The sequence below is a fragment of the Metarhizium acridum genome, assembly GCF_019434415.1.
Source record: "Metarhizium acridum strain ARSEF 324 chromosome Unknown scaffold_31, whole genome shotgun sequence".
Taxonomy (NCBI): domain Eukaryota; kingdom Fungi; phylum Ascomycota; class Sordariomycetes; order Hypocreales; family Clavicipitaceae; genus Metarhizium; species Metarhizium acridum.
Window position 1 is genome coordinate 2,836,484 of NW_027094018.1, and position 14,652 is coordinate 2,851,135.

Here is a 14,652-nt window from a genome sequence, read left to right on the forward strand (position 1 = left end):
GAAATCAAGGAGGAGCAACCCGGCACCGGACCCTGGAATACCACATCGGGATAGTCTGGACGGTACTTTACACTTATTATATAGCTGAAGGCTACACTGCAAGGCTTTCCAAGGCACAGAATCTAACCTTGTTACTAAAGAGGTACCCTTAAGATATTGCAGAAAAATGGGGTCGTTTTCAACAAAAACAAAACGCACCTTCGCATTCGGCCGCCGCATTGTAGGGCAACATTCAGCAACAGGGTCGTCGGTACCACCAGCCGCCTCGCCCTGGGACAAGCAGCATATGCAGAGTCGTCGTCTTCAACTCATAATACCTCGCAGGTCAAGTTTATGGCAAATACATACTACTAGTCCATGTAAAGAAAGACTTCGTCAGTGCGCACCCGCAGATTCGGCCGCTACCGAAAAGCACCGATGCATGGCTTGGTGCTGCAACTGTGGCCTGCGTCTTTTAATTAATTAACTAGGTACGTTGTGGATGTGAGTTGCATATGTATCAGCGCAGAGAAGAACTGACTTGAAAAAATTTGCTCTATGGGCAAAGGGAGGCGCGCAACACTGTCTGGCGATAATGTGTCCGGTGTAGCATTGTTGAGCCGCACTGCTGTGTAGTGATACTATTTTATACAAAGCTATACAAGGCGATTGATATGCCGCCACGTCCGCACTACCGCCTGTGTCGTTCGTTGAGCTCACATTAACTCCGTACATAGTCGCAGTCTCCAACATACTTCCAGGACCGTGCATTGGCAATTGCTGTATAGTTGGCCGTGGCTGTCCTCACACGGCCTTCCAATAAAGTTGTCGCATATCGGATACGATAGCCAGGCCGTCACTTTCACATCTGCCCAGAACCAGCCGCCCATCCAATGTTGCTTCAGCTCATTTATTGCTGGAAAACTCGTTCCCGTATGGCTGTCAAATCCCAGGCCAGGCCTCAGACAGATTCTCCGCACGACCCCACGGCCAGCGTTGCCATCAAGAAAGTAGTTATCAGGGTCGCGGCTATGCAGCCTACACCCGCCACAATTGCCGGCATATTTGGCCGCACGAGCTACCCCTGTTGTCCTTCTTCTTCTTCTTCTTCTTCATGTGTCATTGGCACAACCATCTGTAGGTGCAGGAATTCTTTCAGCCGGTGTCTTGATCTCTCACAGACGCTTCGCATACCAATGTATCGCCCCTCGCCTAGGCCATCTTATCCGGCTTCACGTCACTTGGCCACCCCGTTACTCACCAAGCTATGTTTCATCAGTCATATTTCCCAAGCGGCTCTCGGCGGCTGCGTTGGCTGACTAGATTGGGCTGAAACTTCTTTGTATGTCTCAACCCTACCGTTCTTCAGGGCCCCTTTGGTACGGCTTACAGCTGGGCCGAGAAAGCAGGGAGATTGAAGAGAGAGAGAAATGCACTTCAAAATACACTGTGGATCAGACAAACCAGACTCATCTTTGCCGGCAGGTGGATGTGATTGGCACGACCCTCATGACATGTCCTGTTTTTGATATTGCCTCAATCTACGGAGTACTCTGGCCAGAGCCGTCTTCCACAAATCCATCGCATCAGGCACGGATGACTGTGCCGTTTGATCATTGTTGGTGTCCCACGTATCCCGTGTTCATGTTCTGAAAACGCTCCAAGGAGGTATCACATTCGTGCCGCTGCACTTGCTAGAGAATCAATGGCTCAAGGGGCACGCTATAGTATTCGAGCCACGAACTGTCAGCATGATTTGGCTACACCGTGCCAGGTCGCTTCGCTTCGTTCACCAGTGAAATTTGGCTGCCATTGACTGACACCACGTACGTCCACCTCTGGTATCAGATAGCATGCACCAAACGCGAAAGGACGGCGTCACAGATGTTCCGCAAAGGCTACGCCTGGCACTGATTCCTCCTAGTGAGTCTAAACTATCAAGGAGCATAGTCTCGTAATTCCATGGTAATCCTACTCTTTACCATTCCGCATGGCATTGATTTCTCAACTGTCCCTCACTCTAGAAGCTGGAAGTCACATGGTATTAAACAGCCCTCTCGTCTGTCGTACCTGGTCAACTGGCACAATGTAGAATAATCATCCCTACCCCTGTGGAGAATTGTATTAATACTTGTACACGCCAACTATGCTACTGGTATCGTTAATTCACGGAATACGCTAGTCTAAACCTGCCCAATCGTCGCTATTCTCTATAAAAATACTTTGAAGCTTCCGTCTGACATCTTGCCCGATTGATCTCTTATCCATGGGGCTTCGTCAAACCCCCTTCCGCCTGACATATGAGTTGCCTCATCGCCCACATCACTCATCTTGGAGAATCTACTCATCGAGGGAGCAGGTCGTTCCGAGGCCAGCGGTGACGGGACATCCCCCCACTTATTAGTCGATGCCAGCTCCGTGCTAGGGTCGTGGTCCGCTTGTTGAGCGGCTTCGCGAGAGGCGCCCGGCCGGGAAGGGTGGAGAGAAATATCGTCAACAATCTCTTTTCCCGACCTCTCAGTCTTGGTCGGGCTGAGGCGGCCTATGACGCGCCAGTTCTCAGAGGATGCGAAGGATACTTCTGTAGTGACACTCTTGCCACCGTCTAGGGAGTCGGCTTCGTTCCAGGGCCGGGTCGGCTTAACTGCCACAGCGTCGGGTTTTCGTATCTCGCATATACTCCTCCCTGTCTCGCTTTTCGCGAGTGTCACCCAGTTTGGTTCTGAGCCGTCAACTATGTCTGTTGATCCGGTGGGCCATTTTCCCACGGGAGCGGTGGTATACTGGTGGTCGTCTTGGACGGGGAGGGCCGCCGAGCTGGATGTAATTGCTGACTGGTGGCCCATGTAATGTTGTGAAAAGAGTGACATTGAGTCATGTGACAACAAGGGAGTTGGTTGCAGACTAGGCAATTCGTTGAGAGTAGGAAGGGTGATTTCCAGTCCTGTATCTCGCCTCGGCGTATAGTCAGCCCCGGGGAATATTTGACGGGTGGCCTCGGGGAACGTCACTTCGGATTGCGAGGATCTGTCGCTTTGAGATATCCCGCCGGGGGCCCCGTCAATTGTAATCCACGATTGCCTCCCGTCTTCGCTGTTAACGTTGCTGACGCTGCGGATAGTTGTTGTTCGAGCGGCGTCCACCATCATGCTTTGCGGCATCTCAGAAGTTGACAGTCCACCTAGCGTTTCTGAACTCCTTCTGTGAAAAGATATAGGCGAGCTTTCCTCTGCAAAGGCTGATTTGGCAGGCTTGAATACCTCCGTTTCTGTGTGCACAAAAGCCCCCATTGCAGCAGCTTCTCGCATCGATGGGTCTGAAAAATTAGCTGGCATAGTGCTACGCACAGGAGGAGAGATCCTTGGACGATACTTGCTGCCTAGGTATCCTTGTCCAGAACGACGGCGACGGAAGTAGCACACCAATATCATAAGAAGAACTGCGACGAATATCACAGGAATGACAGTTGCCAGTAGGATTTCTCCTGTGCTCATATGTCCAGGCTGAGTCTGTCCATCATCAGGGATATCGCTTTCGGTAGCCGTAGCTCTCGCCGTTGTCGTAGCAGCGGAAGATGAAACTGAAGGAATTGTCGTCGTCGTTCCATCGAGGGCAAGAAAGTCCACTTCAATAACTTCCTTTTCGCTGAGACTCGAACTCTTTGAAGATGCGTCAATGGCCAATTTAAAGCTCCCCTTTGATGTCTTCGGAACATCACCGGAGAGCTTGAGCCCGTCAACCTTAAGCCAATCCTTCTCAGGGCTGGTTGACACATTGACGGCAATGTCAGTGGGATTTTTGAAGTGTTTGGTCAAGTCCAAGTCGAATTTGCTCCCTGGTCTAATCTTCATATCTTCGATAGTAGAGACAAAGAGGCTAGTAGCCAGGTTGATAACGACCAAAACATCCAAATTGTCCGAAAACTTATCTCTGAAGGTGATGGTGAAATTGGCTGCATGGTCGCCATCCTTGGGTGTGCCTTGAAGTCTCCCCGTCTTGTCATCGTACGACAACCAGCTGGGTATATCCTTGGTGGTCACGGTCAGATCGCTCGGAGATATCCGTTTTCCGTCAAGCTTGATACCATTTTCCAAGCCATCGTAGCTGACCGCTGTGCCCCGCGTGGCATTCAGCGTAACAATCGGCTTATCGGTAGTAAGCTTATGACTACCCACCACGATGGAAAATTTGAGTGACGAAGCCGAGAATCCTACAATATCGGAAGCAACGAGGCTCAAATCGAATGTCTGTGGCGGTTGAACCAGAGACTCAAACGGAGGTGTTCGCCCGGTGAAAGATAATGAATGTGCATCAAACTGGATCCATGCCGGCAATGGGCTACAATCTGCGGAAACCGCGTAGTAATTCAGCCCAGAACTGCTGAATGTATTCTGATCAAAGGTGAGCTTGAAGTTTGTCGCCGGATATGATAAGATGGATGATGGCGCAGAGAATTTGCCAAAGTTGGCCATTTGATCCTCCAGAGGAATTCGAACTTCAGGAGCGGGTTGTCTAGAAATAACTACCGTCGCATTCATAGTTTTCGAGCCCTGATCATCGGTCGCGATAATGTCAACGGTCTGGCCAACCACCTGTCCTGACGGGACATCTCCTTCTCTCGGCGTGCCGTATAAGCGCCTCCGTCCACTCTCGAGAGACAACCAGCTAGGATGATCGCCGAGCGAGTACGTGATTTTTGAATCGGATTGAAAAGTATATTGCGAAAAGGAATAAGAAAAAAACTGATCTATTCGCGCGGCTGGCGGCAGCTGTGCGTTGAAGGGGAATAATATCGTAGGCTCGCAGCTCACAAGCCAAGTCAGTGGCAGTGCTGCCACAAAGGCCAGCAGTGGAGGCATGACGGCACGATATCCTGTGCGCAAAAAGAGGCACTGTACCGCAAATATAACAAGTAAGGCGTCATGAAGCCATACACAGAGCACAGGGCCAAGAACACAAAGGGAAGATTCAGTGAAGGTCAGGAGAGTAAAAGGAAGGACTTGAACAACGAACGGCAGATGAGATAGTGTTCGCCACGATTTCATCCTATGATGGCCATCTTCAAGACTCTTGAGCCAGAAATACTCGCCCCTTCATTCCATGGACAATCCAGTCGTGGGGTCACTGTGCGGGCTGGGAGACATGTGGATGGTGCCGCGCCGATAGGCTACGGGCACATGCCCATTGCGACAAGAGGCGCATGTCTTGGAAGCAGAATCTTTACTGGGGTAAATTCACAGGGAAGGGAGAGGCGTTGGGATGGAAAAGTGGTAGTAGATGCGAGAGGGCTGGTAATAGTGGGATGCGACATTCCAGAGCATTTGGCTCGTGGGCTAGGGAACTGGGACGATCGATTAACGGCAATGCGAGACAGCCCCAACCATAGGAGCAGAAGGGAATATGGTGATTATATCGCCAAATTGGGCCAAAAAAAAGCCGAAGATTGCGCTTCCTTCTTTTCTTTTCCTGTGTCGAGCATGTAGCATGCAGCATATCTGGTAAAACAAGAGGTCCAAGTTGCCCGCGCCCGCAGCTCAGGTACGATCGATCTCCAGTGACGACTGACAGGGTCCAGCAGCAAGGGAGAAGTCGGCCGCATAATCGCATAATCGCATTGGCTATCAAATACTATCAGTATCAACTCGGCCTACGGGGCCGGTGGCAAGAATGGGTCGGAGAGGGGACGAAATTCAATATTCAATAAAATATGCCTGTCGAGGCATGTGTTTGGGGTTTCGTCAGTTGAGTTCAATCGATATCGAATTTCAACAGCCTATCCGGAGCTCGGTCGGCATTATTAAACGCGCCGACGCGTAAATTGATTCCTTTATGACGACATATGGAGACTGGATTTTGGCGGCGCGATGATGGCAGCCAGGTAAGCCCAAGTCTCTCTCCTACTATTTCACGTTGTTCAATCTGAACATCGGCACTAGTTATGGTTCCCTGTCTAGAAGTCTCGATGCAACCACGGCCAACTTGCTCAATCAAGTGGCGTGGAACGCGCCGCAGCACTGTTCTTGCGCTCAGATGCGGCTTGTTGAGCTGCAAGAAGTCCTGAGGAGGAACAGACCGGGAAGAAGTCACCAGGGTCACAGCGGCAATTGAGACCAATCATGGATCTGGGGGGCCCTGGCTTTTGGGTGATTGGAATTGATCCTGTCGGCCATTCTACAATTCGTCCAAGTCACCCATGGTGGACCTTCGCGAACCGTGCAGAGGAGTGGTAGCCCAGGCATCGCCCACGTCAAATCACCAGAAATCCTTTGCACGGCATGCCTAGGCGCTTGAATCTAGAATGTATCAGCAGGTGCAGAGATTGGATGCTAATGGTATCCTACATTGCCTAGTAGAGGAGGCAGTACAAATTTGTACGTATGTACGATAATGCTGGTAAATCTTGGGAGTTGTGGACTCGCTTGGCGAGGCCCATCCCAATGAGGAAAGGCGGCGAATCATTCAAGGTCCTCTGATAAGGTAGACTCGTATCAATAACTGCTCACTTGAACACATTGAGGGTCGAGGGTCTGGACCGCAGTCCATTCAGAGGACTAATGCTGGGGAAAAGATGGACAACTGGCAGTCCAAGAGACCGAGAGAAAAGGACCTTACTGGTTGGCTGGTTGCCACTTCCTGCGTCAAACACTTTCGCTCCAACGCTCCTTCTCTTTTTCCTCCTCCCAAGCCAACACAAGAACTGCATCACAGTGAAACCTGGTGAAAACACGTTGTCAGTGTCTGCCCATGATGAGTCGGTCCCCTTCACCGCTGTTAGATCCCGTGGCCGTCAGCGAGGATCTAACACCTCTGCCAACCCTGAAGCAGGCTGGAGACGCGCGCATCGATTTTGACGGTCAGCTTTCAGAGCCACTCGCCTATCATGAGGATGTGAGGACGGGATGCGGTGGCCAAACATGGCCGGCAGGACTGGTGCTGGGAAAACACATGCTGCGCTACCACAGACAGGAGATGCGGACAGCCAGAATGTGAGTCGTTCCCATTTCCGAAGGCGATTTGTTGCAATACAAATATCCCAAGCTGCGAGTTTTACGGTGTATTCGGTACACCGAGGATATCTCCTAAGCATCGGACAGTGTGCGTGGAGAAAGTGATAGTAGAACATGGTTGGACCCCAGCCACGTTTTCTCGCATTCTGTCTTTCGAGATGCATGGATTGGTGAAACATGTAGAAGCAACTTGCTGACTCATAAATGACTTTTTTTTTATGGCAGACTGGAACTTGGTGCTGGAGGTGGGCTTGTTGGTCTCGCCGTGGCACTGGGATGTGGTGGCGAGAACCAGCTCTTACTTACCGACCAGGACGAGATGCTGGAGCTCATGCAAACAAACATACGGCTCAATCGAGTTGATTCAAGGGCCCGGGCTCTCATCCTTCACTGGTACGTGGGTCCCTTTTTTGCCCTGTTGGTTTCGTTTGGTTTCGTTTCGGGAGAGGAAAGGGGGATCATTGTTCCCCTACCAGACCCGCAGCCTTATTGTACGTCTCCAGTCGTGCAACGTATTGGTTTTGCTGGCTAACATGAATTTGGCTTGTTCGTGTTGTAGGGGCGAGCCACTTCCGCGGGAGGTTGTGGCACAGAAGCCAAATGTGATTATCGCAGCAGAATGCGTGTATTTTGAACCTGCTTTCCCCCTACTCTTGGACACTCTCAAGAATCTGCTCGCATTGAACGAGGAGGCTGTGGTCTACTTTTGCTTCAAGAAGCGTAGGAGGGCCGACATGCAGTTCGTCAAAATGGCAAAGAAGGCCTTCGTGGTTGAGGAGCTGTTTGACGAGGATCGCCCAGTGTTTCAGCGGCAGTCATTATTTCTCTTTTCATTCAAATGCCGCCCGAGCGCCAAGAGCACGGCAGCCAGAGGCAATGCGGGAAAAAGCTGTAATGGCGTGAACGGCATCAATGGCATTGGTCCCGGCGGGTGCTGCAACATGAATAATAGAATGCAGAAGAGTTGATGCAGGAGTAGTTGAGCCCGCAAGACTGTGAATGACCCGCAACCGGACAATCTTGAATAAAGAAGGTTGCGACGGCGCCGTTGCCACTGGGCTCGTCACATATTGCATGTGACGCCGTCGTCGATTTGTCGTCAACGGCCACCTTTGGCTTTTCATCCCAAGTGTGCAACGGCGCCAGAAATGCAAACGCGAGCTAGAATCGTCAGGAACACCCATCCACCGATCAACACCGTCTTGACTCAGTCCAGTGCTAGGCCGCAAAGTCGTTGCGTTTCAATCTTGCACTAGTACACCACAGTGCCAAAGCAAGCCGCCGTGCCCCCATACAAGTGCTTGCGTGTGTGGTGGGTCAGAGTCGTTAGTTTTTCACAAAACCATTCAGGCCGTGATCTGGGGATGCACGATGGCCGGAGCAGACGAGCCAAGTGCTCTACACAGTGTTGCCATAAATATGCGCTGCTGCTGTGTACCTGCTGCGCTGTCGCCTGTCATGGCTTGAGAAAATGCCTCTCCAGCCAGGCGCGCGATTTACAGAGTGGCCCCCTCATCAGGAGTCAAAATCGTCCCGAGTGCCGACGGCCGAGCCCCCCCGCTGACATGGTCGTGGTGCGAGTTGGTGCCAAAAGGTTGCGTGACCGAGGGCGGCGCGGAATGCATAATTCCTAATAGCAGTGCAAGGCAGGTTGGCATTTCTGTGCAATTTTGCATGCCTGACGGTGGTGCGAGGTGGATAACCAGCTCGGCCTGGGCCAGACTCATTGAACAGATGCAGACAGACGTATTCCTGTCACAGGCCAATATCTGGCACCAAGATCATGGGAAGACATCTTGGGTCGGAATTGGCTGCCACGGCCATCATTCAAGCAGGACCACAAACGCCCGTGAGAAGAACCAGAGATTTTCAGAGAAAAATCTCCTTGTGATGAACTCTCCAGGGGTGCATAAAGTGGGCCCATGTTAGCCTGCCGGAACACCAGCCACCAGCCACAGGACCGTATTCCGTATTCAGGGGGTACCAGACTGCTCTTTACGGAGAATGGGGTAGAAAACGTCAGAATAGAAAACTCTTACAACGCCACGAAGGAAAAAAGGATTGCGTAACTAGACAAAGTGCTCCGTACAGTACGTAGTGCGGAGTATTCCGTAGATACTCCGTCCCATAGGTCTCCACCATCCGCTGGGGAAAGCCTGCAGACCGAGTTCACCAGAAATCCCGCGCAGGTTGAAGCTGCGTCCTCACCACGCGCCTCAGGCACCCCGAACGCTTCATTGGTCGGCTTCGTCGGGTACCTGATGTACCTGATCAGCCTTGACCTGATCAGACCTTACGTGTGTGTGTGGGTCGGGCGGTGCGCTGGCGTTAGCGATGGCGTTGGCGTTGCGTTGCGTTGCCCCGGCCACTGGCCAATGGAATAGCGTTTCGGTGCTGAGAGAGAAGAACGACATCTTGGAGCTGGTGGGCTCCGGCTGGCTACCCGCCTCGCAGGGTTCAGGGGCAACAGGTTTTCAACGTTTTCGTGGGGCCACACGTTAGATAGCACAAAAGTATATCTTGCGCCAGTGACAAACAAACGATGGAGACAAACGTGGCGCTCCTCGAAGGAAAGCACCAATGAAGCGCTATTCAACTGGTCAACGGTGTTTTTTTTCTGTTTGGCGGCTTTGCTTCTTGTGCAGGTACTCCGTACATGTGTATTTGTATGTACTGGTAGGGAACACCGATTGAAACTATGGTAAACAGCCAATAGCGCTCCGCGCCTGAGGCGCAAATCCCTCAAGTGGCCATGTACTTTTAGCTGCCCCTCTGCGGGCTGCCGCCCCCTGCTGGCCACTTCCCTTCATGCCGTCTGGTCCGTTCACCTCCAGCCTCATGGTGCACTTGCAAACTGTTTATCTACCCCCAAGGCCCCGTCATCAATTCCCTCCTTCTCTTCTTCCATCTCTCACATCACTCTCCTTCATTTCCAAGACCTTTCCAAGACCAGCGGTCTTCAGTTATTATTTGCTTTCATCACGAGCAGGACTCTTATCGCCTTCACTCCTTTGCTTCGGCATAACCTGTTCGACCACACTGCTATTCTAAGCCAGTCAAACACCGCCCAGCCAATCAATCGACAAGTCGGATTACCATTCCTTCAACCAATCATTAGTCAAGCAAGTCCATTGCACACTTCGCTTCACACTTCACATCGAGAGTCTCGCCTCAACTACCAACCAAAGTCGCCATCATGAAGTACTCGGCTGTCGCCTGCGCTACGTTTATTGCAGCTGTTGCTGCCCAGCCTTATTACAAACATGCAAACAAGCACGCACACAAGCAGCACAACCAAGTCCGTAACAACGTCAACGTGCCTCGTGCTGTCACTGTCAACGAGCTGGTTACTGAGACCGTCTACGTTACTGAGCTGATTGACGAGACCACCACTGTCTGGATCACTCCCAGCCAGGAAGCCAAGTCTACTCCTACCTCGGCCGCTGCTCCCACCCAACCAGCGGGCAAATTCTACGAGACTCCCTCTGCTCATTCTGCTCCTGAGGCTCCCACGCCCAGTCCCAGCTCTAGCTCCAGCTCTAGCTCCAGCTCTAGCTCCAGCTCTAGCTCCAGCTCTAGCTCCAGCTCTAGCTCCAGCTCTAGCTCCAGCTCCAAAGCTGCTGCTAGTCCTCCCCCAGCTGCGACTACCTCAACTTCTGCCCATGTTGCTCCACCTGTTCCTACCACTACCTCTGTTTACGCTGCGGCTCCTTCCACCTCTTCTGCCACCAAGCCCCAAACTTCATCTGCTCCCTCTGACGGTGGCGGTGATTCCGGTTCTGTTAAGTTCACGGGCGCTCTCACCTACTACACCCTTGGGATGGGCGCTTGCGGCGAGGACGACGGGGGTAAGGACCAGAGCGAAAGCATTGTTGCCATTTCTCACCGTAAGATGGGCGAACAGTCCAATGGCAACCCCATGTGCGGCAAGACCATCACGATTAGCGCCGGCGGCAAGACTGTCACTGCTACTGTGAAGGACAAATGCATGGGCTGTGAGGAGAACGATATCGATGTCAGTCAGTTTACTTTCGAAAAGCTCTACAACCTTGACGCTGGCCGTAGAGAGGTCACCTGGTGGTGGAATTAAGCTACTGAGCACTGGGGATCACGAGAGGTAGCTGTAGCGATTCACCTGTGCTGTGCACGGTGCAGCTCCATCTGATTTTCAAACGCAGCTGTGGTCCACCACATCTAGCTTCATGACCGTACGATTTTTGGGTTTTGATCGTCTCGTTTATTTTTTGGGTTCAATCTCTTGACACCAACTGCAATCAGGATACATGGGAAAGATGTAAAAAGACTGACATACGATATCCGGCCAAAACGGACAGACAGGTTATCTGTTCTGGAAGCCAGCACAAGACGTGCAGTCAAGGCGCATTGGTTGGTGCTGTTCTTAACTTTCACTGTATATATCACTTTTTGTTGTGGGTATCTAGGACACTGCTACGGCAGGAACTGAACTCTGGATAGAGGAAATGAACAATTACAATCCAAAAGGCAATCCAAAATGGAGCGACTGGCTGCCCTGGGAGTGTGAATGTGTGTAGCCATTTGTGCCATTTTTACATAGGACGCGCCCGAAGGTACCAGGATTAACCATGTATCATCGCATCCCAGTGATGATACTACATACCGGGGCATGAGGTAAAAATAAAACCCCTGGGCAAGGCTACGAGACCGCGATTTGCCACGTGCACTCTCCGCCCATGGTGACCTTGTACATACGGAGTAATGGACACCCAAATCGATCACAAGAAGCTCAGGAGTTCCTCCACATATCTCCGTGTGTCAACGCCGATCCCCTGAACCAACTTACTCGCGCCGTCCGCACCACCTCCCCCGTCCTCTGTCGAAAGACTCTGGAACCCAGCGTGGTCGCTGGCCTTTCTGATCAGGAAGATTTCCTTGCTGGTCACCAAACTGCGCTCCTGTTTCTCATCCTCCCCGGCTCCCTGGGAGGCCTCAGTCCCCGACGACCCCGGCGACGGCGGTGGATTCCCGTCCCCGTCGTGCGGAGCGGCTGCAGCAGGCCTCTCGTGGAGGCGCGTCCACACGATCCACCAGCCTCTGTTCGTCTTGTGGGTCCTCTCCAACTCGGCCTCCCTCGACCTCGTGGACGCGTGGGTGTTGAGCAGGTGCAGGTGCGTGCTGACAGCGTCTGCGCGCGACCACCGCGTGTCCGACGCGGAGGACTCGGGTATATTGGGAACCGTCGAGTGGGTGACGAGCTGCTTGGGGTCCCAGACGAGGCTATATATGGTCCTTGCGGCGGGCGACTCGCGCTCCCGCTCGGGGCGGTAGCTCGTGGACGACAGGAGCGGCTTCTTCAGCGGCGCGAGCTGGTAGTGCAGCGAGCGGTAGAGCGCGTCCCAGGCCAGCGAGTCCGTGTGCAGCCTGAAGAAGAAGGTGAATATGAAGGGGCGGTTGACGTAGACTACCACGCGGAGCTTTTCCGACTTGTTCAGGTCGTGCGACGTGTAGCCGGGGAGGAAGTTGCCTGCGACTTGGGACTGGGTCAGGGGGCTGGCGGGGTGGGCAAAGTCCCTGATGATCGTGGTAGAGGGCTGGGGGGAGGATTTGGAGTCCAGCTCGATGTTGATGGTGCGCAGGAGCGTGCGCGAGTTGTTGTGCGTGGAGGATGCGGATGAGGATTCGCTGTCCGAGGGCGGCTCCGAGATGCTGCCCTTGAGGCCGATGAGGTAGTGGCCATGGGCGGCGTCGGATGATGAGCGCTTGGGGAATTTGGGGCGCGATGTCGAGGTTGTTGGTGTGTCGTTGGGTTTGGATGTGTTGGTTTCGGAGGGGGTTGGGGTGCCGGATTGCGTCGTCGGCGTGTTGATGTTGCTTGTGCCGGGAATGGTCCAGTATGAGCCGTAGCCCAACTTTATGTAGCTGAGCATCTTGTCCAGTTTGCCGTCCTCGGGTGCCTTGGGCGAAGATGTCGAGTCACCTTTGTCGGGGTCGGCTGCTGACTCTTGGGACAGTTGTTCTTGGGGATGCTGGTGGTCCTTCCCTTTCTGCTGTTCCTTTGGTTGCTGGTGATTTTGATGCTCCGGTTCCTTGTGCTGTTCGGTTTGATTCTGCCCCGTCTGCTTCTGGTGCTTCTCGTCTGCGTTTGCTGGAGCAGTCTCCTTTGCAGCCTCGGTCTGCTCAACAGACCCTCGCCGCTTCCTCGCCCTCCTCCCTCTCGTCGAGGTAGGACTGTCAATAACGCCGTAGGCATGATCCCCCCACTGATACAAATCCTCCATCCAATGCGTCACATCCCTCAGCGACTTCCTGCTCAACGCGCCTGTGCCCAAGAATACCGCGCCGTCCTCGGCAGCAGGTTCCTCGCCCGTCCCCAACCAGAGCTGGGCGTCGAGACGGTCCCTATGCGTCTTGGCCTCGTCCTCTGGTTCCTCGGTGCCAAACTTGGATACGACAAGATCGACTAGGCCTTCTATCCTGCCGACCAGCCCCTCCAACACCTCGCGCTCGCCGCTGCCCCTGTCCTCCTCGCCCACGCCCGACGCCAAGTTCTCCAGAGGCTGCGATGTTGATGCCGCCAAAAATGTTGCGCGCCGGGTTCCCGTGAAGCATGACATTCCACGTAGATAGGAACAGGTCCCAGTAGCGGCCGAGCACGGCGGTGAATTTGGTGCGCTTGCTGCGCACGAACAAGGCGCTGAGGGATGTGTCGTGGTGCAGGAGGAAGATGCTATGCGCGCGCAGGAGGTCCCGTAGAAGCAGTGGTGCCGGCTTCAGTTCCCTGCTGGAGTATTCGTATCTCTCCTCCTGCGGTTCGGTAGTAGATTTGATGGCAAGGCGTGGCGGAAGAGGGACCTTTGTGAGGTTGATGCTCTGTCAAAAATCGTTTCAGTTGGGGCTCGGTCACTTGATGGAGATGATTTTTTTTTTTTTCCTGGGACACTTGACGAGAGGGCCTTCAGTTATTCTTACCGCGAGAATCCACCATCCCGGTTCCAGCTCATGAGTAATAACCCTCGACTTCTCTGTGTCGACGGTGTCCAGCGATGCCTCATCTGCAAAGCCGCGACTGAAGTTGATCATGCCCTGCGCAAGGCCAATCTGGCGCAGACGCTCGTGCCGCTCCTCCTGGGAAATGTCTTCTGTGGAACGTCCCCGTGTGCGCCGCCGCCTCTTGCCCGATCCCTGCGTAGTATCCGACGCATAGTAGACGATTTGATCGTCGATGGTGTCGTCCGTGCTACCCAGGGAAGGGTTGAATATGGCAAGGAAGCCAAGCTGCGCTGGGACGAGGGTGCCCGCTGCCGCCACAGCGGTGGACGCCATGACGAGTGCTCGCGAGCGGTCAAGCGATGGCGGCGCAGAGAGGCTTCAACGATGCTTAGATGGGACTACTCAGACACATGCTTGAGGGAGTCGATTTAAGAGGAATATGCGTGGGTATCGGCAATAATCAAACCAAAGCACACGCGACAGTGTTGTTGTATGTAGGTGGGCAGTGGGGAAGCTGTCGTTGCAACTTGGAGGCCGCATGTGGAGCAAAACGACTGCCGAAAAACGATGGGAGATCTGGAGGGGCCGTTGCGGCATGACGCTGGCGAGAGCCAACACGCCTCACCCGAGACGGGTAGATCAGTTCATACGTTGCGTCTAGAAGCTACTCACTTGGTGTCGTAAAGGCACAATTCTC

General features: G+C 53.3%; 4 protein-coding genes across 4 annotated transcripts; 2 read left to right on the forward strand and 2 right to left on the reverse strand.

The window, feature by feature from the left end:
• Positions 1 to 2,085: 2,085 nt before the first annotated feature.
• Positions 2,086 to 5,062, reverse strand: AXL2 (polarity establishment/cellular polarization). The gene has a single exon (XM_007810725.2). The coding sequence runs from the start codon at positions 5,022 to 5,024 to the stop codon at positions 2,190 to 2,192; it is 2,835 nt and encodes a 944-aa protein (XP_007808916.2). The 5' UTR covers positions 5,025 to 5,062; the 3' UTR covers positions 2,086 to 2,189.
• Positions 5,063 to 6,726: 1,664 nt separating this feature from the next.
• EFM6_1 (Efm6p) lies at positions 6,727 to 7,954 on the forward strand (the record flags this gene model as incomplete). Its single annotated transcript, XM_007810724.1, has 3 exons — positions 6,727 to 6,965; positions 7,212 to 7,379; positions 7,546 to 7,954. The coding sequence occupies 3 exons, from the start codon at positions 6,727 to 6,729 to the stop codon at positions 7,952 to 7,954; spliced, it is 816 nt and encodes a 271-aa protein (XP_007808915.1).
• A 1,591-nt stretch (positions 7,955 to 9,545) lies between these two features.
• On the forward strand, positions 9,546 to 11,733 carry J3458_005748 (uncharacterized protein). The gene has a single exon (XM_007810723.2). It carries the CDS (start codon positions 10,183 to 10,185, stop codon positions 11,074 to 11,076), a length of 894 nt encoding a protein of 297 aa, XP_007808914.2. The 5' UTR covers positions 9,546 to 10,182; the 3' UTR covers positions 11,077 to 11,733.
• A 7-nt stretch (positions 11,734 to 11,740) lies between these two features.
• Positions 11,741 to 14,288, reverse strand: J3458_005749 (uncharacterized protein; the record flags this gene model as incomplete). The annotated part of the gene is made up of 3 exons (XM_066118972.1): positions 11,741 to 13,522; positions 13,578 to 13,835; positions 13,935 to 14,288. The coding sequence occupies 3 exons, from the start codon at positions 14,286 to 14,288 to the stop codon at positions 11,741 to 11,743; spliced, it is 2,394 nt and encodes a 797-aa protein (XP_065976494.1).
• Between the last annotated feature and the right edge of the window lie 364 nt (positions 14,289 to 14,652).

Coding starts and splice junctions, on each gene's coding strand:
- J3458_005748 (XM_007810723.2), top strand. CDS start 10,183: ATGAAGTACTCGGCTGTCGCCTGCGCTACGTTTATTGCAGCTGTTGCT.
- AXL2 (XM_007810725.2), bottom strand. CDS start 5,024: ATGAAATCGTGGCGAACACTATCTCATCTGCCGTTCGTTGTTCAAGTC.